This window comes from Tamandua tetradactyla, chromosome 10 (genome assembly GCF_023851605.1).
Source record: "Tamandua tetradactyla isolate mTamTet1 chromosome 10, mTamTet1.pri, whole genome shotgun sequence".
NCBI classification, from domain to species: Eukaryota; Metazoa; Chordata; class Mammalia; order Pilosa; family Myrmecophagidae; genus Tamandua; species Tamandua tetradactyla.
This window is the reverse complement of record NC_135336.1, coordinates 108,927,382-108,952,229: the sequence shown is the minus strand read 5'-3', so window position 1 is coordinate 108,952,229 and position 24,848 is coordinate 108,927,382. Positions and strand designations below refer to the sequence as shown.

The window sequence follows — 24,848 nt, the reverse complement described above, 5'->3', positions numbered from 1 at the left end:
AATATAAGACAGGTACTCGATTCAGTGCACCCATGCAGCAGCGAGGTATGAGTTACCTGCGGAGAGCAACTGTGAGGGCCTCCGGAGAGCTGGCACAGGGACAGATGACCTCCGGCCTCAGGCCTCTGGACTGGAAGACGTTGAGGAATGCGTCACAGGATGATATGGACCCTGTGCACGAGAGAGTGGAGCACAGGGAGGGTCTGAAGGGCTGAAGGGAAGGGCCTCAAGCACTGATGTGCTTAGAGAAAAGATTTCTGCGAGAGCCCAGGAATGCAAATGCTTTATGGGGCAAGGAGTTGGGGTTGTTCACATGAAACCAACATAGGATGTATCTGCAGACTGCCAGCAAATAAGAAACTCCTCATAAGAAAGTCCATTTTTAAACACTATCCCATCCCATGTGTTGATGTGCATGACCCTTACCCCGTCCCTGCTCTCTGTCACACAGTCTTGCCCTAACATTAACTCAAGACTCCCCACTGCCTTCTTCCCTCAGCCTGTAACTAACCCCGAGTCTGGGGTGCTGAGGCAGCATGAGGACGAGCCCCTCAGAGGCACGAAAGGCACTGGCCCGGCAAGCATGGGAGAAGCAGCATCAGGCGGGGAACACGGGGCAGAAGGCTGACCTCGAGCCAGCATGCTTGGGGCACAGGACCCGAGGGCGGGGAGACCTGGCAGGGAAACAGGAGACGCCACACCCACCTCAACTCCATATCCACATTCCAGTAACTTCTTAAGAAAGATAATGTTTCATTAACTTTCATCAATTGTGCTAAATTGCTTTTAAATCTGTTGAACTCAAAAACGTGCATGAGACATTCCAGTGCAATCAACAAGAGACTATGGTATAACACATTATAAAACATTAATACCTTCCATAGCACTCCCTTATTTTGTTTACCATAATATTCCATTTGAACCAACAGCTGACATGTGGGCACCTTGGCCCAAGCTGGCGACTCACATGGGTTAGCGCCATCCGCCACGATCAGCATGCGCAAGGAGCTGAGGCTGACGTCCCTCTGGCCCCGCTGAGCTAGGAGAGACCAGTGCATGTCGCGGGACTTCACCAGTGCAGTCCGGGCTGCAGAGGGGAATGGAGAGGACAGAGGTAGGCATCAGCATCTGTGGCACCACATGAAGCCTAGCACAGTCTCCAACTCTCAGACACTCACGTGGCCCTGCAGCCTCACAGATAGGTACACAGGGGACGGAGACAGTCCACACTCTGGCAGGTTATGAGCCGCTTTCTCTACCTCTTATATACCCCAGTGTGTCCCTCAAAAAGACGCTCAAGCCCTCACTTGGCACGTGCCCCTATGTGGAAACACTGGAGATGCTAGTAGTTAAGGTGAAGCCAGCCCTAAGCCTGATGACCAGGGTCCTTATGAGGAAGGACATCTGCTATGTCAGAAACAGATGGGGGAGAGAGCCAATCCTCAAGCCAAGGAGTGCACGGCCACCAGTGCCAGAGCCCTACAGAACTCAAGGGAAGCACGGCCCTGCTGACCCTACAGGTTCTGGAGTTCTGGGATCCTGAACTGAGAGATTAAGTCATTTCTGCTGTTTTAAGCCACCCACTTTAACACATATCTCAACTGTGCTTCACTTAAAATAAACTCTGAGATATCTTTTGGGGATATTGCTCCTTTTCATACTTATCTGTTGTTTTCCTCCTGTCTCTTCCCTGCAGTTGTCTAACCTGTTTTAGAGATGGCCTCCCTTTACCTACACTGTAATAAAGGTACCGGATGCACCCAGATAAGTCAGCTGGTGTGTTGTGTGGCTAGGAACCTAGAAGAAGTAGGAGGAGGGGGAGGAGGAGGAGGAGAGGGGATGGAAGAGGGGGAGGGAGGAGGGGTGAGCATGGGACCCAGGGATTTGCATGGGCAGTCACAGGCCACCAACCTGGCTGTGCACTCACGACTGGGGGGTATCTGCCCTGCCTCCTCACTGGCTTAGGCTTTCCTCTGTGAAATGGGTTTGACTAGAGGCCACATTTGAACACACACTCGGCAGAGCACATGTGGCTGGGACAAGTCAGGGCGAAGAAAAGGCTGGGCCAGCTTTGGGGGCCGTGGGAGGTGCTGGGGGGCCTAGCCCATGTGCACTAGGGCAGAGTAAGAGCCATGCCACAGACTGGGACAGCCCAGGGTACCAGGGACTCTGGATCTCGCAGGGCAGTCCACCCCACCTGTGCTAGAGATTAGCCTCCGAAAGTGGGTTTCACTGCTACTGGTGGCTTAAAAAGCATTAACTTCAAATTAAAAGCAGTTCAAATACTAAGATGCATTGATGAGGTTACAGCAGAAATTAAAAAAAAGACTAACACTAGGACTCTGTGGTCCCATAGAAAATAGCCTTGTCGCAAGCACTTCCAACTTGGTCAGGGCAGACCCCACGACTACCTGTAGGCAGGTACTGGCCGTACCTGCAGGCAGGTATCTGAGAGGCAGGACTGCCTGGAGCACAGGGACAGAGAAGTCAGGCCAATGTCCAGCTGTCCTGGGCTCTGCAGCTACATCTCCAATTTGTATTGTTGTTTTATTTTTTTCTTAATCATGAAAGATTAATTCACAGAGCTGTCTTTCTGGAAGGCTCCCACAACTCTGACGTGCGCCTGTTACCTTGGTACGAGCACACGCTCTGAATCCAGGAGAGTGGGTTGGCTTTCATCAGCGCGTAGGGGATGCTGACCACATGCATCCTGTTCATGACGCTCTGTGGGAGGAACGAGCCGTGTGAGAAGGCCTCATTCGACTTCCAGAAAAAGCAGGACAAACAGTGACTGCGTTTCTAACAGTAGCACCTCACTCACTGACCCCTGACTACAACTGTAAAAGGGAGGGATTGGCATCAGATACTGAAATGAGTCCTAAAAGTCCAACGTTTAGACGACACAGCACACAACACTCACCGTGACCACTCCATGCCAGAGGCCGGCGTCCCTTTTGAAATCCAGCACATTTGTTAACGTTTCAGCTGAAAGTGGACAAAAGTGGTTAAACTGCTGAACAGTCTCCCAAAAGCCCTGGGCCCTTAATTCTGGACTGAAATAGAGAACTATGCTGATCTGAAACCCTCGGGAACATCTTATACCTAAAAATCTGTAGAAGACATTATCATGTATTTTAATAGAATATTTTGAGTAAATATTCTTTTCAAAATAAAGAATCTGGGGACAGCCCAGAGACTGGCATCCTTTCAGGGAACTTTGGATGGACATTTCCTTCATGAGCTCAATAGCTCCCACTTCCCTTCAGAACCCTGCTCCTTCTCCTCTGCCCACTTGTGCATCCAGAGGAGAGAAAGCAAGTTCGCTATCGCAGGGGTATAGTGCCCCTGGCCAGGTCCTCAACAGGACCCAGAGGTGCAAGTCGCTCCTGCAGAGAAGAGATGGGGGTGGGAGCAAGTCTCCAGCTAAGGCTTTAGTTGTGCCCTCAAGGCACCCCTTGCTACTAAACACCAATATTTTGAAATAACATTTGATTTTACTTTCCTGTTTTGTTCAATGACAGAATTGCAACATAAAAAACCGCCACGTATCTACTTTAATTTTTTATAGATTTTTGCAATTTTTTTCTAGGTTAAACATTTGATATTTAACAGTAAATGGGGAAAGGCTTGCTCTACTCTACTAAGATAATTAATCTATTATGACAGTAAGGATTCTGATTATATATTTACATGCAAGACAGCTAAAGGAAACAGTAATAGAAAAGCATGTCTCAGAAAGACTGCTTTCCTTAAATGCAGAGCGTGCTGCACACTCCAGCTACATCACACCCACCCTGCCCACTGGTGCGGCCTGTAGACCCGTTAATTGCTTAATCAGGCGGCACAGGAAGCTCATGCTCTATAAGGCCAATCTACACACGAACTGGTTGAGATGACCCTGAGAGGTCTACCTGGGCTCTGCAGAGACCCTTCATGCCAACTGAATCAACAGGACCTCAGAGACCTCACAAGCTGGCATGCCCAGCAGCCTCCTTATCCTGCCACAACTGGACTGACCATGACAGAGTCTACTGAGTGAGGATTAGGGATGCCCATGCCTGGTGCTCCCACACCAATCCCCAGCAGCCATTACCTTCTGAGTATCCACATGCCTGGGTCAGAGCACGGCACTGTGCCAAGAGGGACGCGTGAGACACAGTGATCCCCACGGTGCTGCCTTCTTTGCTGGTTTTATACTAAAATATTTTAAGAAAAAAATCTGTTACTATTTCTAGAAGTGAAGGGAGACAGAAAGAGAGCTGACAGAATCTGAAAAAGAAGAATCTGTTGACCATCTAGTTCACAGCTCATCTTACTGATGGGAATGCAATTCTGCTCTCACTGGGGTGACATTCTTTGGCTGATCCTGGGCAGGGGCCTGAGGGCAGTGCCCCATGAATCACTATACCCTCAGGGAAGCCAGTGAGGGAGGAACAAGGCCAGAGGGAATCCAAAAAGATCTGAGGAAGGTATTGTTAAACAAACAAAAAAGGAGGTGTAAGAAGCCCGTGGGAAACAAGTCTAAGAGAGGACCTTACCTCTATGTAGGCGGTCTTGGACCCTGTGTTCTGAGCTGGTGGGTGCCAGTCCTTGGGGGGTTTTGCCAGATGTTTCCCATCGACAACCAGCCAGGCCAGGGGGGGCCAACCTGTCAGCAGCACAGACAGCCATGCTGCGCGACGGAGCCGGAGCCCACCCCAGCCTGCACCACTCAACAGCAGCCTCCACTGCTGAGGCCTCGAAATGTGGCAGACAACTGAAGAACCGGACTTTAACTCTTACTTAACCTTAACTAACTTGCACGTAACTTAAATAGCTACCTGTGGCCACTGGCGACCGTAGTGGACAGCGCGGTTCTAGACACTCAAACCAGGTGGGCTTATGTGCCACCAGGCAAAATCAGCACCAACAGCTCGAACAAGGTCTTCATTTTTGGTAAAGACCTGTCAGACTCCATATGTTTAATTCTTGGAAATGTGCCTCAAGGGCACAGTTTAACAAAGAGCACAATCACAACACTGGCCCCCTGCCCACAGGAGACCCCCACCTTTGAAAGTCACCACCTCTCCAGTCTGTGCTTTGGGCAGGCCCTTCTGACAAGCATCTGTGGTCAGGGCCAGGGCGACTCCACAACTGCCCAGCAGAAACCCAACCTGCTGGCCGCCAGCATCCTAGAGGAAATAAAGCGGGCGCGGGGGGGGGGGCGATATGAGAGATCTCCATGAAGCCAGCATGCTGAAACCTGCATGGCTCTCTAGCACCGTTAGCAAAATATCCAGAACAGCTCAACCCTTTTAGAGGCATACATTATATTTTCAAGAAATTAAAATGCAGTGTTTTTAAATTTAAAAGAATTTTCTAGTTTGTTTTTGCAATGAAATATAAAGCTCTGAATGACAGGCTAATTTCTCAAAGTTTATTCTTGCAAATGAAGCATTTTATCAATTCCAAAAATAACAGCAATAACATTTCTACTTGAATCATGTTTGAAATTTACAGATTAATTTGGAGAGGCCTGACCTTTCAATAATATTAATTATTTTCATGCAGAAATATGGTACATCTTCATTCAGTCAAGTCTTCCTTTACACATATCCTTTATGAAGTTTTGTTGTTGATTAATTTCCAGTAAAGTGTTTTCCTAAAAATCATCGTGTCCAAATACCTGTTTATCATACATTATCCTTTAAAATATACTGTTAGGTTTTACTTGCATATCATAATTTGGGAATTTTTGAATATTTGGTGTTGATGTTTACATTAGAAATTGCCTGAACGCTGGGATAGGCTGACAGGAAACACTGATTTTCCAAAATAAATACTTAGTCTACTCTTAAAATTATGTATTTTTCAAAAATCAGATTACTTATATTTATACATGAAGTATTACAGCTACCTGAATAGCAAATATACACTGGATTTCTGTCAGTAATCAAAACTATCTGCTGACATAGAAGAGAAAAAAACACAAGCGAGTTTTCATCCCGTATATTCACAAGTATCCCAAACAATTGGGCCACAACCCACCAGAGGAATGACGTGTTTATCCCTAAGAAGTGAAGATCACTATCAGCAAACAAGTGGTTTTGGGGAAAAGTCTGATGAAATCTTATCTAATCACAAAATCCAAACAGACGGTCTGACAGCTCCCCATCCCGAGAGCCCAGTCTGGGAGCTGTGAGCAGAGCAGCCGGAGGTGCAAGTCTCCTGCCAGGACACACGGAAAGAAACGTCCGCAAACAAGCCGTGCCCCTTCTCCTGCCAAGCGCCCCTCCTCTGTACACGGCACCTGTCTGAGGGCCCACGTGCAACAAGAAAGGATGACTGAGGCACCACTAAACTTAGGGGTCAATTTCAGAGTGAAATCTCGTGGAGGGAACCCTGTCTGCGGGGCTGACACCGCTACCTTTCTCGTCAGCGGCACTTCTATGGGGACAGGAACCAGCTCTGCCAGGAGACACCCGTAAAAGGCCACCATGAACATCACAGGGTCACTGTTTGGGAACACAAGCGCCACCTAAAACAGGATGAAGGAAAAAGCCATGACATCTAGGCACAAATGATGGCCATCATTTCAACTTTTACAATCTCTGTTGATTAGATGGAATTTAGAAATTCTAGATTTTCTTATGGCTTTCTATATTTATTTCAGAAAATCTAATTTGGGGGTTAATTCTTAGCCCTCAAATTTCCTCATTCATGTAATTCTTATTAGTTTTCAGACTGAGGTTACTTTGCTCTATGTATAACAAAGTAACTTTAAATTTCTGGGTTTTAAGGGGTGATCCGACATGGGTCTGGCGCGCTGACCATCTGGGCAGCAGTGACTCAGGGATGTAAGTGACCACCTCCTCAGTGGCCCAGGTGAAACACTTTTACCAACATGAAAGTAGAGAAGGAATCAAATTATATCGAAGATAAGGTCTTAAAAAAGAAAACATTCTAATCCCAAAGTTGTGATGGAACAGAGAAATGGGGGTAACAGACTGCTTCTGCTGAGGTTGGCTGCGGGGGGGCCCCCATGCTTCACCACCCTGCTGTCACTGTTTACATTACAAGCTCTCTTTCACTTACATGGGACATGCATATGCACACACACCACAGGAGTGGAAGCCACAAAAGCACTAATGAAACCAGAGCTTCAGGCTCCAGCCTTCCCCTCAAGGCAGATACTTTAAAAATGTTTTCAGGTCTTTCTTTTGCTATTTATTGTCATATTTTCAGAGATTATACTTAAATTACTATTTTTAAAAAAATTTAGATGTCTCTTTTATTTCCCATTATTATAGACAAGTTCTTGGCTTTCTTGCAAGAACTTTCTTTCTTTCCTCTCCCCTACCCCTCTCCTATCCCAATTCCCTATTTTATTTTTTTTTCCTACAATATCTGGTTAAATCAAAGGTTATTTATGTAATATAGTTTTTGTAAGCCGCAAATACTATAATAATTGCACATGAAACCATAAGTGATAAGTCAGAAGAATTGTATTTAATTGAATAGACTATTATAACACAGGGATTTTAAAAATGTAAAACTAGTAATCCTCTGTTTCAGAAGACAAAATTTAAGCTATGTGTATCTTATTCCATACCTGAGGTCTGGAAATCAATTTTCTAACAAGTTTGTTGAAAAAGGTAGAGCTCTCCTTCAAAAGTTATTTTTAATAGTGGTTGTCCCAGAACTTTAATCTATAATCTCAAAACTACATGCCTAGTATGGGAAATAATATTTTTAGAGAATTTAATGCCACACTTTTATGAAGTATACTATCACAGGACATTGACTTTGTCACCATTCTGATCATTAACTCACTCACTGTGAACTCACTGATTTTTTTTATAATTAATCTAACTATGCAGATTCTCTTGTAAGTCACGAAAGTACCTGTAAGCCTCTACCCTTGTAATAATTCTTTTTCAAGAAAAATAAATTAGTGATTCTTAAGATTCATTCTAAAGCACAACAAAAATTAGAGTCTTTCAAGACCATGCGAAAGCCCAACTTAACACCTAGTTCACAGGCACAGCACACTGTAAAATATCATTCTCTTCCTGTTCATACTTTTTAACAAATACATATTTCCTTTCTCTCTGATGACAACAGCTACTTGGCTTTCCATGTATTCACTGGCTAATTTGTCCTAAAATACAAGTGTGTCAAATACCAATCCACATGATTTTCCCATAGCCAACCGCCAGGGAGAGGGCCTTGGCCTCCAGGCCCTGAGTGGGCTGCAGAGCCCTTCCCTGGCCCTCCTGCATGGCTTTCCTGTTTGGCCCCTCCCCCTTCACTCAGCTAAAACTAGGAACTTCTAGGAACTTCTCAAGGGTGCCCACGAGACAAATAGTTTTGAGTTCTGCAATTCTAAAAATGGCCACATGATCCCCACATTTGTTGAATACTTTGGGAAACAGAATTTCAAGTTAAAAACCACATTTTCTCTGAAATTTTGAAGACATCACTCTATTCTTGTTTCAGTATTAACAGTAAAAACCCCCAAAACCTCTGTGATTGCAAATCCTTTGTATACATCTTGCTTTTTTCCTTTCGTGTCCCTGCCTGGGATTAGGCAATTTTGTTTGGTGTGAGTCATTAAGTTCCCTGCAAGTCCCTCTCACTTTGCACGCTTATAATCTTAATGTCCAGGGTATCACCTTGTATTATTATCAAATAAAACACCTGCTGTTTTCCTTCGCTTTCTGGAACTCCTATTAGTCAGCTACTGGGCCTTCTTGATCAAATCTTTAATTTCTGTACTATTTTTCTCTTCTACTTTCCACCTCATAGTCTTTTCCTACTAGCATCCTTTTCTTGACTTATTATCTTCATCTCAGATCTCCAGGGATATTAATACTAATTTTTAAAGAAATTTGTTTTCTATGCCTTCCATTTTCTAGCTTTCCTACAAGTTTGTTTCTTTGCTTCTTTCTTTCTTCTCTTTTCCTTTTAGTTGTTATCTTTCACACTGGGAGATTCCTTCTTAAATGTCTTTGGATATTTTTTAATAGGAATTAAAGAGTAAAATACTGAAAGAGTTACTTGGAACTCTGTGTTGACTGTCAAAGGGTAGGTTTGTTGCTGGGTGAGCTGACCAAAGGTGATCGTTTCAGCTAGGGGATTTCCCTGGTAAGGATGTTGATTTTCATCACTGTCTCTGGTTTTCCACCCTGAGCCTTCAGGTGTACCTGGGGTCCTCAAGTCTAGTTCTGCTTACCTAGAACAGTGCTGCCCAAGAGAACTTTCTGCAATAATGGAAATGCGTGATCTCTGCACTATCCAATATGGTAGCCACTGGCCACATGCAGCTACTGAGCCCTTGAAATATGGCTCATTTGAGTAAGGAACAGAATTTTCTATTTCAGTTCACTGAAATAGCCACATGAGGCTACTGTCAACCATTCTCAGCAGCACAGGACAAGACAATAAGCTTTTAGCCTCCTTTGCATCTTATTTTGGCAGGTGGGTAAGAGGTAGTGGCCTGGCTGCAGGAGACAGGGAAGGACATTAATATCAAGCACATATGATCTCAAAATAAGGTCAAAGTTAAAAAATTCATGCTTTGGAAATGTAATATTTATATTTTAATTAATATTTTATTAACATCAACATATATAAAACCAAATAAAAAAGAAGTTGAAGAGTCAGTGGATGGGCAATGAGGGAGAGAAGAACAATCATTTTACTCTATACCATCACAAACTTTATCTTTAATATTTGTCAATTGCTGACTGTATATCCCTTGCATTAAAGCTGGAAGTCTAACTGATAGAACAATGATTTCAATGAAACAGATTTTTAAAGCGTCTTATTTGTTCATATTGATAAAGTTACATTCTAGTTACTTACTCTGTCTCCAGGTTGAAGTAGTGGCTCATTCTTACTAGTCAGTTTATTAAGCAGAGTATAAGCTAGCTTTAAACTCCGACTCCAAAGTTTGCCTAAAATAAAATAAAAATACTAAGCAAAGTAAAATTTAGGAAACTGTTAATTAACATTTTAATGCAGCAATCATTGTACCCCATTTATCACTGGATATTCAGGTGGTTTCCAACAGATAAGTATTATGCATAATGCTGTACTGAACATCACAGATGCCTGTTAAAAATTAGTTACAGATTTTGCTCAATACAAAACTGATACAATTTCATTACAGGAAATTTATAATATAGAAAATTCAGGAGAAAAATCAGTGTTCTTTCTGTGTATGTATACACACATGTGCACACGGACACATGCACACATACATGGATGTGTAATGTCCAAAAAATGGGATCATAATTCACCCTGCTTTTCCAAACAAAACTGCATTGTGAATGCATCTTCGTGGAACGCATTAAATATACATCTCCTGCAACCGCAGTGTATAACTCACTTAGTGACTACATATGAGGTGGGTCGTATCTTCACCTCCATGATAAGTAACCTGCCGGGTACCATAAGCAGCTGAAAGGGTAACATGTGGGACCTCCCCAAGCCCTGTGGGCCAGGATCCTGTCTCTAGACCTACAAGGTCCTTCCCTCCACATTTCCCTTCCTGATATACAGTCTCTCTGCACAACACACAGCTCTGCTGGGTGCTGGATAAAGGAGAGCTTTATTGAGGAAGATGGGAGCCCTGACAAAGGAAAAATAAAGAGGAGTGAAAGCATCTAGGGAGGTAAACAGAAGCAAGAATGTAATAGGGTAAGAGGACAGAAAAACCTAAGTTCTCTCCCAACACACACAGCAGCCTTAACAATGCTTATCCAAGTGCTGTATCAAAGAAGTCATACAAAAGTCATGATTTAGCCCATCTCAAATCCCATGGCATAGCCACATGCAGTTTGAGCTGATGTGCCCTCATAAAGAATGCTCAAATTTCACTGTAAATAACATTAAAATTCAGGTGCAACATTACAAAATAAGCAAACTGTGTGATCTGAGAAATAAATGCGAAAAACATACGACTCGAAACATTGCCTTAGTCTATTTAAAAAGTTAAATTTGAGACACTGATAATTGTAACACATAAAGATTTTCAAATCAAATTTGGCACTATACAAAAAGGATAATACATTGTGGCCAAGTCAGTTTTATCTCTGGAATGCAAAAATATTTAACAGAGAATCAGATTAATTTCCCCAAAATAAAACAGACATCTCAATATAAAGAAGAAAAATTTAAAAACTAACAATCATTCATGATTTTAAAAATCCTTTTTAAATATGACCTAAAAGGAAACTTCCTTACGGAAGGGTACATCTAACAACCTAGAGGAAACGCCATAACCAATGGTCAGATGTTGACCATTGAGAGGAGAAGCAAGCCAAGGACACTTAAGTATTTTACTGAAAGTCTAACCAGCACAATAAGGGGAGAGGCAGCAAGGTCAAACAATGGGAAATAAATAAAACTCATTGTTTACAGATGGCGTGATTGTGTACAAAGAAAATCCAAGAGAATCTTCCAAAATTGAATTTAGCAAGGCTGCTGGATACAACATCGGCATACAGGCATCAGTTGATTCCTATGTATCACTAATAAAGAGCAAATAATTTTAAAACATTACTGCGATAAAGGGGAAAAAAAAACAAGTGTGTGGAGGGATGCATCATGTTCATGGACTGAGACTCAATAATGTAGAGATACATTAATTCTCTTCAGACTGATCTGAAGAAATACTACTCGAAATCTCAACAGGTTGGTTAGTGACACTTGACAAGTTGATTCTAAAACTGGCTTGGAAATACACAAGGCAAGATTAGCCAAGCCAATCCTGAAGAAGAAGCCAAGATAGGAAGACTTACTGTATAAAGAGTATGATAATGACACAAGCACAGAAAAACAAGTCAGTGGAATAAAACTAAGCACCCCAAAGCAGACCCAGTCCTGCATGGACAACTCAGCTGATGACATAAGTGGCTGTGCATGGTAGGGAAAGGACAGGCTGTTACCAATACTAAAAAGACAGGACACAGGCTACTTAACTTCACACCATAAATGTCAATGAATTTCAGGTGCATGGTGGCTCCAAAAAGCACCACCACTTTCCCACAATAACAGAAATATCCCATGATCTTGGCCTAGGGAAAGAGCCCTTAAGAGAACAAAAAAGGAGTAACCATAAAGGAAAAGAAGGTGTGTTTGAATGGAGCTTCTGTTCACTAAGACTCCACTAAGAGTAAAGGCACACAAGAACAGAAGCTTCATACAACCTGTGCCTCTGATCAAAGAGTAGCATCCAGAACACATAAAAAATTCCTACAAATAATTCCATATCAAAGATGTGTAAAAAGATTCAATAAGTATTTAATTCAATAGGCATTTACCAAAAATGATTTTTAAATATGAAAAGATCTCAATCAACCTATTCAGACATCAGGGAAATGCAAATCAAAATCACCATGAACATCACCAGATAAGTTAAGAAACCTGATCATATCAAGTGCTGACGATGCAGAGAAGGTAAGACTCTCACTGATGGAGTAAGTGTAAGCTGGCATTAACTCATAAATGCACACATGTGCATAATTCCAAGCCTAGTACCTTCACCCCTAAGTACCCTACAACTGGGCACACACTGGTATGTCCCAGCAGCAGTGTTTCTGATTGCAACAACTGGACATAACCCAGATGTCCCTCAACAATAGTACAGTGGAAAGTTGAATAAAAATTCAAGTATATTCATTCCCCAACAGAAATGACTGAACTACAAGTCAGCACAATTCCATGGACAAAACTTAAAAGGAAACAGGGAGACTTCTGTTCCCAAGAAGGAGGGGGGAGGGTTATTCTGTCAGGTTAGCACTCAGACCTAAAACGATTTTTAAATAATTGGACAAAATGCAGAAATCATCTGTTGGAAGGCAGCTAAGAGCTGCTCAACCAAGAGCACTAAAGGGGTTAAATTCTTGGAAATGTGAGCAGACCTCCCGCAGAAGTTCTGTCCTGGGGATAGGCTGAGCACCATCAGGTTTCTAACCTACACAGCAGGAAGCTAAAACCCTCTAAGCAAAGTGGGATCCTTAAGCAAGATGAGTGTTATGCCTGGGGAACTACCAGAAGACAGGGACCTCAGAGCACACCAGGTCCCAAAGCCCTGGAAGCAAAAGCAGAGCCGACATCAGGACTGAGCCAGCCTCAGCAGGACTGGAGGAACTGCCCTCTATTCTATTTGTCTAGAGGAGGGAAGGGCAATTTTCCTTGAGTAAGATGACCTCCTTTAGAGCCTCAATAATTTTTAATAAAGAACATTCAACATTCAGTCAAATAAAACTATGCACACCCAAACAGACATTCTCCTGATCAAAAACCAAGAGAAAAATCAAAGTGGAGTTAATAGACTCAAAAATTATTATTATGAATTCAAGTAATTTTTAAGGCAGTAGAGAAAAGGATGAGGATGATGCATGGAATGTTGAGGAATTTTCCTAGATAGTCTAAACAGGAATTGGAAGGATGAAATGAAAATTCTAAACTGAAAAATACAGTATCTAAAATTAAGAACTCATCAAGAGCTTTACAGTGGACTAGAAATTACATAAGACAGGATTAGAGAATTTGAAAACAGGAGCATAAAAAATATTCAAACCGAAGAAGCACTTACTAAAAAAAGAATGCAAAATATAAAAAAGAACATTAACGGCCTAAGGCACTCAGAGAAAAGGTACAGTATCAGTGCAACTGGAGTGCCAGAAGGAGAGGAGAGAGAAAATGAGGAAGAATCAGTTTATCAGGCTATAACTTTTCCAAACTTCTGAAAGACTCCATTTCATAGATTCAAGCAGTCCTGTGGACCCCAAAGGAAGAAAAATCCTAACACCACAGCTAAATTAAATATAGTGAGATAGCTGCAAGCCAAAGAAAGACAAAACTTTAACAGCAGAGGATTAAAGACACATTAACTTCAAAAGCCCAAGAAAAATCTGGTATGTGACATAACAAAGGTATCTTTAAAGTACTGAAAGAAAATAAATGATACCATCGAAATGAAGATGGAGTAACTTGTGAGACAGATGGAGAGACTTCCTCACCAACGAAGGAAGCTACAGTAAAATGCACATAAATGAAGTTCTTCAGGATGAAAAGAAATGATTACAGAGGGGAATACAGAATTGGATGTATGGTAAAGGAAAGACTAAGTACGTATGACTACTGACTTAAAAAACAATAGTGGCAGTGTCTTATAAATGAATGTAGAAATAAAATGCAAGACAAGGAGAATGCAAAAGAAAAAGTAGAGCAAGTAAGTAACTAAAACCAGAAACTGAAAGGGTGACAACTGAAAGGAAGCCAACATCATCCTACTACCAAAGCTAGGTAAAGATACCACAAGAAAAGAAAATTACACAGATACCTCTTGTGAACATAGATGCAAAATTTCCTCAATAAAATACGAGCAAACCAAATCCAACAGCACATCAAAAGAATAATACAGCATGATCAAATGAGATTTATCCCTGCTATGCAAGGGTGGTTCAACATAAGGAAACCAATTAATGTAATACACTACACTGACAGAACGAAGGAAAAAGCCACATGATTATCACAAATGATGCAGAAAAGGCATCTGACAAAGTCCAGCATTCCTTCTTGATAAAAATACTTAGAAAACTAGAAACAGAAGGAAACTTCCTCAACATGATAAGGGCATTATGAAAAACCCACAGATAGTATCACACTCAATAGTGAAAGACTGAAGGCTTTCCCTCCAAGATCAGGAACAAGACAAGGATGCTCAATGCCTCCAACATCATTCAACATTGTGCCAGAAGTTCTAGCCAGAGTTTTAGAAGAAAAAAGAAAATGGATCCAAATTGAGAAGGAAGAAGTAAAACTTTCACTATTTGCAGAAGACAAGATCCTACATATATAGAAAATCCTGAAAAATCAATAAGAAAGTTACTAGAGCCAATAAATTAATTCAGGAAAGTAGAGGGATAAAAGACCAAAACCCAAAAACCAGGACTGTAGCTAGACACTATGTTTTAGTTTGCTAGCTGCCGGAATGCAACACACCAGAGACAGATTGGCTTTTAATAAAAGGGGATTTATTTTGTTGGTTCTTCAGAGAAAGGCAGCTAACTTTCCACTGAGGTTCTTTCTTACGTGGAAGGCACAGGATGGTCTCTACTGGTCTTCTTTCCAGGCCCCTGAGTTCCAACAACTTTCCCCGGGGTGACTTCTTTCTGCATCTCCAAAGGCCTGGGCTGAGCTGTGAGTGCTGAGATGAGGAATGCCGAGCTGCTAGGCTGTGCTACATTGCGTTCTCTCATTTAAGCACCAGCCAATTAAGTCAAACGTCACTCACGCAGCAGACACGCCTCCTAACCAACTGCAGATGTAATTAGCAACAGATGAGGTTCTCGTACCACTGGCTTATGTCCGCAGCAACAGAACTAGGTATGCTCACCTGGCCAAGTTGACAACTGAATCTAACTAACACACAATAGTAACAAACAACTGGAAGAAGACATCAAGAAAAAATATTTACAATAGCAACTAAAACAATCAAATATCTAGGAATAAATCTAATGAAGGATGTAAAGGACTTTTACACAGAAAACTGTAAAACATTATTAAAAGACATTAAAGACTAAATAAATAGAAGGACATTCCATGCTCATGGATGAGAAGACTATACATTGTTAAGATATCAACTGTACTCAAAGGGATTTACAGATTCAATGCATTTCCAATTAAAACTGTAACAGACTTCTTTGTGGAAATGGAAAAATCAGTCATTCAATTTATAGGAAAGGATAAGGGGCCTCGAACAGGCAAAGCATCTTGAAAAAGAAGAATGAAGTTGGAAGACTCACACTTTCCAATCTTCAATGTATTATAAAACCAAAGTAATCAAAACAGCATGGTACAGGCACAAGGGCAGACATACAGACCGACGGAGGTAGTCTGATTTCTGACAAGGGTGCCAAGTCCACTCTACTGGGAAAGAACAGTCTCTTTAACAAATGATGTTGGGAAAACTGGAAATCCATATGCAAAAGAATGAAGGTGGATCCCCACTTCGTAACATATGCAAAAATCAACTCATGGATCAAAGATCTAAATATAAGAATGAGTACTAGAAAACCCCTAGAAGAAAAGAGGGTAACATCTCCAGAACCTTGTATTAGGCAATGGGTTCTTAGACTTTATACCGAAAGCAAAAGCAACAACAGAAAAAATAGACAAATGGGATCTCTGAAAATTAAAAACCTTTGTACATCAAGAAACTTCGTAAAAGTAAACAATAACCTACTGGTAAGAGTTCAATATCCAGAATACATACAGAAATTGTACAACTCAACAAAAAGAAAAACAACCCAATTTGAAAACAGACAAAAGACCTAAACAGATACTTCTCTAAAGAAGATACATAAATGGCTAAAAAGCACATGAAAAGATGCTCAACATAATTAGCCATTAGGGAAATGCAAATCAAATCACAATGAGATATCACCTCACACCCATTAGGATGGCTACTATTTAAAATATGAAAAGAGGATGTAGAGAAACAGGAACACTAATTCATTGTTGGCTGAACTGTAAAACGGTACATCCACTCTGGAAGAGAGGTCGGCAGGCAGTTCCTCAGATAGTTAAATATAGAATTACCATATGGTAAGGCAATCCCACTTCTAGTTATATGGACTATTATTCAGTCATACAAAGAAATGAAGCTACAGATATCATGTTGAATGAAATAAGCCAGACACAAAAATTCAAATTTTTTAATAATTTCACTGACAGGAAATAATTAGAACAAGCAAATTCACAGAGTCATAAACTAGAACGTAGGTTAACAAGGGCTGGGGTGCAAGAAATAGGGACTTAAATGCTTAAACTGTTCAGAATTTCTATTTGAAAGGACAGAAAAATTTTGGCAACGGATGATGGTGATGGTAACATAACACTGTGAGTACAATTAAATGCACTGAAATATATATTTGAATGTGGTTAAAAGGGGAAATTTTAGGTTATATATATGCTACTAACATAAAAATTTTAAGAAAAATCCACAGGATTGTACAACACAGTGAATCTAAAGTAAACCATGGACTAGAGTTAATAGTACAATTATAAAAATGTTCTTTCATCAACTTCAACAAATGCATCACACTAATCCAAGTGCTAATAATAGTGTGCATGTGTGTGTGTGTTTGTGTTCATTTGAAGCTGTTACAGACCCCAGAAAATGCCATGTTCTTTTAATCCATCCCTGTGGGGGCAGACCTATTGCGGGTAGGGGACTTTTGATTAGGTTGTTTCAATTGAGATGGGACCCACCCAATTCCAGGTGGGTCTTAACCCTTTACTGGAATTCTTCATGAGAGGAGAAAAGACAGAAAAGCTGAGAGAGCTTAGACAGAAATGCCCTGGAGATGCTAAGAGAGGACCCACAGATGCTCAGAGGGAAAGCCACTGGAATCATAAGCTGAAAGCAACAGAACCTGGGAGTGAAGGACCAGCAAATGCTGGCTATATGCCTTCTCATGTGACAGACGAACCCGGGATGCAGCAGCCCTTCTCCAAAGAAGGCTATCATCCTATTGATGCTTTAATTGGGGCATTTTCACGGCCTGGAACAGTAAATCTGTATACTAATAAATCCCCATTGTTAAAAGCCACCCCATGGTCTACTGCATTTCGGCAGCCTTAGCAAACTGAAATATGGGGTGTGTGGGAACTTATTTGGGTGTGATTTTTCTGTAAATTTACAACTTCTCTAATTAAAAAAAAAAGGCAATTCAAAGAGTGGGAGAATATATGTGAATATATAACATGACAAAGAACGTGTATCTGAAATGTATAAAGAAATAAGAAAGCATTAGCAACCCAATGTAAAAATAAGCCTCACATAGACAGTTCATAAAAGAGGGTATCCTAATAGACGATAAGCATATCAAAATTTCAATAGTCACTGGAGAAATGCAAAGTAGAAATATAATCTACACTTACCAGAAAGGCTACAATGAAAAAAGATAATGTCAAGTATTGGCCAGGCTACAGATTAAATGAACTCTTCATACACTGCTGATGGGAGCGAAAATTGTTGCAACTACTTCAGGAAACTGTTTGGCAAGTAAGACCTAAAGCTGAACAACTCTACTTCTAGGTTTATATCCAGCACAAATGCTTACATTATGTTCACCAACACACTCCATATGAGAATGTTTGTAACAGGACCATACACAATAGTCCCAAAGTGGAAACGACCCAAATGTCCATATACCACAGAGTACTTACATAAGTTCTGGCATATTTATACAGGAAAATAATCCCATCAACAATACCCCAAAGTGGAAACGACCCAAATGTCCATATACCACAGAGTACTTACATAAGTTCTGGCATATTTATACAGGAAAATAATCCCATCAACAATACCCCAAAGTGGAAACGATCCAAATGTCCATCTACCATAGAGTACTCACATAAGTTCTAGTATATTTATATAATAAAATAATCCCATCAACAAAAATAAACAAATTATAACTTGAGACAACATCAGGGGTGAATCTCACAAAGAACGCTGAGCCAAAGAATGCAGATACAAAAGAACACCCTTTGTACGATTTCCATTTGTGTAACATTTAAAACTGACCAAGCCAGGGGTGCTGGCAGTCAGGACAAGGGTTGGCTGTGCATGCAGAAGGACTCTAATGGTGGCAGGGCACTGGTGGCTGTAGGGGTCTGGCAATGCTTCTGGCCTGAGTGTGGGGTCCCTAAGAGGATTCACTCTGAAAATGCATCAAGCTGCATGCTTATGGTCTGTGTCATACTTCAGTAACATTTATATAAATACATAATATGGAACCAAAAGATGCGGTTCATTCAATGTTCAAAATCAGACAAAACCACACCACAGTGTTCAGAAATGCATATAAATAATGTGAACACTAGAGAAACAAAGGGGTGGGTGGTCATGGGCAGTCAGTGAGTGGTCACCGTGGGAGGGACAGAAGGGGCAGTAGTCAGGAAGAGCATCCAGGGCACAGCAATGTTCTACTTGTTATATTGTTGGGCTGGGCTTCTCAGAAATTTGTTTTATGATAATCATTAAGCTGTATACTTATGTGTATTAAATATTTAAGTTAAATAAAAAGCACAGGTGCTTTCTGTATATACTTGCCATAAGTGAGGGTACAGATGGCCTTCCCAGTTGTATCCAGGGCAGTCAGACAGGGGGCTTTGGGCTGGGCTGTGCCCCATTGCTGCAAGGCAGCCAGCAGCGATGGAGGCCAGGAAGTCCCCACAGCCAGTGGCTCCCCTTCCAGCACCATCATCTGACTTCCCTCAGGCTTCGGCTGATTTGGATCTGGCTGCTGAACTATATAAACAAAGTCAAAATTTAAAAATCAAGATTTCAGACAACCATGCACACATTTTATTTTTAAACATTCATAGTATATAGTTTTCTTTTTTAAAATTCTAACTATAAACGTTTACAATAATTTATTTAGATTTATCTATTATTATCATAGTCACTAACCAATGAACCAAAGAATGGAAGGAAATTTAGTTACGGATAAAGATGATTTTGCATAGTTGAAAACAAGCCACCATCGTGGTAATCGTAACTACCCCACTGGGGGAACCGTCAGATGGTGCTGACACCTGCCCGGCCCTCTGGACCAGACCTGCCACCCAGACTCAAGGTGGGTCACCGCCAACCCTGATAATGCCCGAGATGCACGCAGTAGTGACCTGCTGAGCAGGTACAAAAGTAAGGAGAGCCATCACTTCAGCTTGAGCACTCAAAACAATCCTCACGAAGTTGAGAGAAAAATAGTTAAGTAAAATCTCCTGTACTCCCTGGGCATATGTAACCAAGACTCGCCCAAGTGTAAGAGGGCTCTACTAACTCATCTGCGATGAAATGGGAAAGGCTTTATCTGACGACAAAGGAGAACACAATGCCCTGAGGGCATGCTTGCCCACAGGTTCCAGGAGACAGGCGGAACAGTCCAGGGGGTGACTCAGCACTAGAGGAGTGAGGAGCTCAGGAGTAGGCACTGGGTATCTCCGTGGCTTTGGTAATACTGCTCCCACATGAATGTGGGAGACTCAAATGCTTGTATTAGGCTTTATTTCTGTTCGTTTTCCAATGTTATACTTGGCAGTTTTGTTTTAAAAATAAATCTATATTCCTTCTTTGCTAATTATTTCATTCATGTATGAGAGGTTAAAGTTCTGTAAAGGGATCAAAACTGTATGGAAAATGAATACTTAAAAACCATGGGAAGACAAGTATTTCAGATTCCAAGTTTAAATATAGGTAAAATGAAACTTCAGAAGTATTTTTTATAAGGTACCAAACATTGGAACAGGGACAGAAAAAAATGCTAACTCAAGTGTTCAAATGAAGCGCGAAGCCTCATGGGGCCTAAAGTGACTGAGGTGACCAGAGTGTGGAAACAGATGGTTAGTTTATGGGGTACCTTATGGTCAGCAGCAGTAGGCCACGTGTGATGTACACTTCCTACATCTCCAGACTGGACGGCCCCGCTGTTCACCTAACACAATAGCCGCAAGCTGAAGCATTCTTACCTTCTAACAATTCCTCAAAGTCATCCACAAAGAATTCCTTCAGTGGAGGACGCTTTGGCCTCTTCAGGGTATTTAACAGCTGCTGGATCTTGGAGGACACTCTGCTGCTCACAGGGACCCCTGTCACAGAAGGGCAGAGAAGCACTGAGGCCGTGTAAAGACCCACATCCCTGGGAGTGAGATCCAAGGGCAAGCCCCACGGATTCACAAGAACTTAGACCATGGGTGGTGCCATGGTGGCTCAGTGGCAAGAACTGTCACCTGCCGAGCTGGAGACCCGGGTTCAATTCCCAGAGCCTGCCCAAGCCAAAAATAAAAAAAAAAAAACTAGATCAGCCAAGCACTGGTGATGGGGAACAAACAAGGACTCCCAGAGTGCCCGCCAGGAACCAGGGCTGATTCTAAGCGAGCGGTTCCCTGAGGGTCCCTGAGACCCTTTCAGGCGGTACCTAAGATCAAAACTATTCCCATAATATTAGTAAAACATCATTTGCTTTTTTTACCCTCATTCCTGGAGTCCTCCAGAAGCTATATAACATGTGACGGCCCACCAGATTGACTGAAAAGCAGGAATGAGACTCCAGAAACTTCTATTAAGTCATTCATTAAAAAGATTTGCAAAAATATAAACAATACTATTCTTCTCATTTAATTTTTATTGTTGGGCATTTTTTTCATAAATACATGCTATTTATGCTAACATGCAATGTGTCTATTATTATTTTTAAATGAATAAGTATTTTTAATGTTATATTTTAATCTCGAATATGGTAAATATCAAAAGATCCAACCCACATAACCAAAAAGGTTATCAGTCTCTTCGATAATCATTTCTATCACCAGGAAGGACTCATGGATTGGTAGTTGCTTTCAATTATTTCCCAACCATTATGTTTCTCAACTATTTTAGTCTGTTAATTGTCCCAGACTCGGCCAGTGGGAGTACCTACAAGGTGGCACCTCTGTCCTTGTGATGTGCTCCTGTCAATTTTTCTGAGCACTGCCTACTGCCATGAAAAGTGTTTGAGGGTCACTTTCTACTACCCTACCCAGTCCTGGAACCAGTCATTGCTCCAAGGAGCCCATTGCTAAGGGGCTGTATTTGCTTTCAGGCCCCTCTGGCAGAGCTAGAAAGTGTTTATCCACACATATATACACTGATTTATATACACACACATCAGCATGTATAACATGCATGCACACAGATGAGTGTCAACAGATGTATGTGCATATGTTAGGGATCAGGGGTCCACACCAACATTTCCAATTTCTCTCCTCCCCACAAGATCCTTCTCTGAATCTCCCATTCATGTTTGGAAGCCCCTTTTCCAAAGTGAGAGCTCAGGCCCCAACACCATTCTGCTCAATACAGTAATACGTCTAAAGTAATTTCCAAATTGCTGCACCCATACCATTGCAGAAGCTAACTTGCTTTCCTATGGCAGGTAAGCCCTGAAGCCCAGTGGTACCAGTCTCTCCTTGAACATCAACCAGGCACATTTCTCTACCTTATGAGGTCAACACCGTTTTTCAGCATGAAGCATTTAAAATGGGCATTGCCCAGATATCCCTGAAGGTTGAGAGAATGATCAAATGAGAGGGAGGAGGTGTAACTAAGTAGTTAGGTTTATCAATGATTACAACTACGGACTCATTACATGGATGTTTCTTTTTGGTTTCTACTTATATAGCCAGAAGAAAATAACTGAAATTGTGGAACTGTAATCCAGAAGCCTTGATCTTTGACAATGATTGTATAACTACATAACTACATAGCTTTTTATCACGCGACATGTGACTGTAAAAACCTTGTGATGGACAGTCCCATTATCCAGTGTATGGGGTAGAAGAACAGTAAAATAAAGACACATAAGAGAAAAAAAAAAACTAACCTGACAAATGTTCAATATATGTTTGCTGTTCATTAACCAAACCTGGCCCCAGTCTGGGGTATATAGTTGAATACTGCATTCATAAAACACTTATGTTAGCTTTTTCCTCATAGTCCCCTTTCAATATGGTTATGGTATTCACGTGAAATACAATTAGGTTTGTTCCTTTCTATCTGCTTCCAGCTTTATGATTTTTACCTCTTCTTCTCATCTTTTAAATTTACATTTTGAATAATTACTCAAACCTTCTAAAAGATAAAAGTGTTAGGTCGGGGGAATAAGGGAGGGCTCTATGGCTGGAAGCATGACGTCAATCTGGAATGGGAGGTGAACATTTACAATCAAGGTCTTTGCCCAGCAAACATTTATTCACGGACATCTAACCACCCGCTGCTCAACCCACTAGCATAATAATCCTTTGTTTAATGTGCTGCCCCTTTCATGTCATCACCTAACCCCTGCCCTTAAAAACTGCACTCGCCAAAGCCCACGTGCAGACTCACCTCACTCCCTCTTGGGTTCAGTGAGCTCTACCCAGGAGCACAGCCCAATAAAGCACGCTCATTTACAATCCTTTCGTCTACTTTCCTTTCTCTCAAATATCGCATATCTCAAAACCTTTCAAAAACTATATAAAAAGATAAGCTCAAAGAAATGTCATTCCCTCCTGTACTCCTTTCACCCCACCCACCTCCTGAGATGACCAGCTCTACTGCTCTCTGCTTCGCCCTTCCTGTGTTTTCTCCTAAAAAGACAAGCAGATGTGCGTACGCTTATTCCTCCTTCTTTCTTCCACAAAACGTGGTAAACTGTAAGTGTTCTCTTACTCTGCTCTCTTCACAAAATAGTATCTCCAAGAACGTCACCTCATCCCAGACCTGTCTCATTCTTTTTATCCCAGCTGCACAGTACTCCACCACTGTGGATGTACTAGGCTTACTCAAACTATGAGGCTTGGCTACTTTGGAGGTTTCCAGTATTTTGCAGTTACCAACAGTGCTGCAATGAATAATCTTGTGCACATGGACTCCCTTAATTTTTGGAGGTGTATGTTCAGCGTAGAATATAAGACTGGCACTCCTGTGTCCAAATGTGAACGCACATGCAGATTTTACCAATTTACCTTCAAAGGCGTTGAACTATATTGCATTCCCAGCAGGAACATGTATTTCTCTAATTCAGAGAGGATGGATGTTATATTTAAGAATTGTTTTCATATATTTACACATATTAATATATTTTGGGGGGGTGCATGGTCTGGGAATCAAACCTGGGGCATGAAAGGTGAGCATTCTATCACTGAACCACTGTTTTCATATATTTTTGAGTAAACTGTCTGTTCTTATCTTTTTTTTTCCTTCACAAACTTCCTGGGCATTGAGACTGCCCTGCTGCCATGGTCCCTGCTGCACCCCAGCACCTGGAAGAGGTCCCAGCCTGGTGGAGAAGGAAGGCCAGGAGGATTGCCCCCTGGCTCATTCTCTTCAGCTGAATGGGCTGGGCTGTGGTGGGGAAGGCTCTGGAGGCCGGGCTCTCCACCCCTAGAAGGGATCCTGTGCTGGTCTGCCCTGCTCCTGGGAAGGCCCTCACCCTTCTCCAAAGCCGCTGCCTGCTTGCGGCTCTGTGCTGTGGCCTCCACAGAAGGCTCAGCTCATTTCCTCATCCCTGTGTTGTCGGCACTGGCTGTGAAGGCTGGGCGTGACTTGTCCACGTTCATATCCCTTTGCCCATTTTCTCATATCGGGTAAGCAAACTTTATCTTAAAGGTTCAGATAATAAATATTTTAGATTTGCAGGCTATATGGCCTCTGTTGCAAGTACTCAACCCTGCCTCTGTAACACAAAAGCAGCCACAGGCTATCCTGAAGGGTGTGTGTGGCTGTGTCCCAATAAACAATTAACAAAAGCAGCAGGCTCATGAGGTGTAGCTTGCTGGTGAGAACGGGGGAAAATTCAACTTTCCCAAGTTGAATTCTTGATATTCTCACAAGCAGTGTGGACAACCAAAGCTATAGGCTGAGCCCCCAGTCTTGGGGTTTGTTCATATGAAACTTAACCCCACAACGGATAGGTCAAGCCTACTTAAAATTAGGCCTAAGAGTCACCCCCAAGAGAGCCTCTTTTGTTGCTCAGATGTGGCTTCTCTCTCCAGTCAACACAACAAGCAAACTCACCACCCTCCCCCTGTCTACATGGGACATGACTCCCAGGGGTGCGGACCCTCCTGGCAACGTGGGACAGAAATCCTAGAATGAGCTGAGACTCAGCATCAAGGGATTGAGAAAACCGCTAGAATGAGCTGAGACTCAGCATCAAGGGATTGAGAAAACCTTCTCGACCAAAAGGGGGAAGAGTGAAATGAGACAAAGTGTCAATGGCTGAGAGATTCCAAACAGAGTCCAGAGGTTATCCTGGAGGTTATTC

The 24,848-nt window shown here is 41.9% G+C and overlaps 1 protein-coding gene across 12 annotated transcripts in view; it reads right to left on the bottom strand.

Moving 5' to 3' along the window:
- DIP2A (disco interacting protein 2 homolog A) overlaps positions 1-24,848 on the bottom strand; it is a 189,644-nt gene that overhangs the window by 75,685 nt on the left and 89,111 nt on the right. For all 12 annotated transcript variants that reach the window (XR_013158765.1, XR_013158766.1, XR_013158767.1 and 9 more), the window contains 11 exons: positions 20,533-20,652; positions 19,115-19,312; positions 9,847-9,938; positions 6,407-6,517; positions 5,048-5,171; positions 4,539-4,648; positions 4,094-4,196; positions 2,921-2,985; positions 2,631-2,724; positions 968-1,087; positions 57-171 (listed from right to left, as the gene is read on the bottom strand). Coding sequence is in view for 9 of the 12 variants with exons in the window: in XM_077119265.1 (XP_076975380.1) it covers positions 57-171; positions 968-1,087; positions 2,631-2,724; positions 2,921-2,985; positions 4,094-4,196; positions 4,539-4,648; positions 5,048-5,171; positions 6,407-6,517; positions 9,847-9,938; positions 19,115-19,312; positions 20,533-20,652 (1,252 nt within the window). In the remaining 3 variants the exon portion in view is untranslated. The remainder of the gene's footprint in view (positions 1-56; positions 172-967; positions 1,088-2,630; positions 2,725-2,920; positions 2,986-4,093; positions 4,197-4,538; positions 4,649-5,047; positions 5,172-6,406; positions 6,518-9,846; positions 9,939-19,114; positions 19,313-20,532; positions 20,653-24,848) is intronic.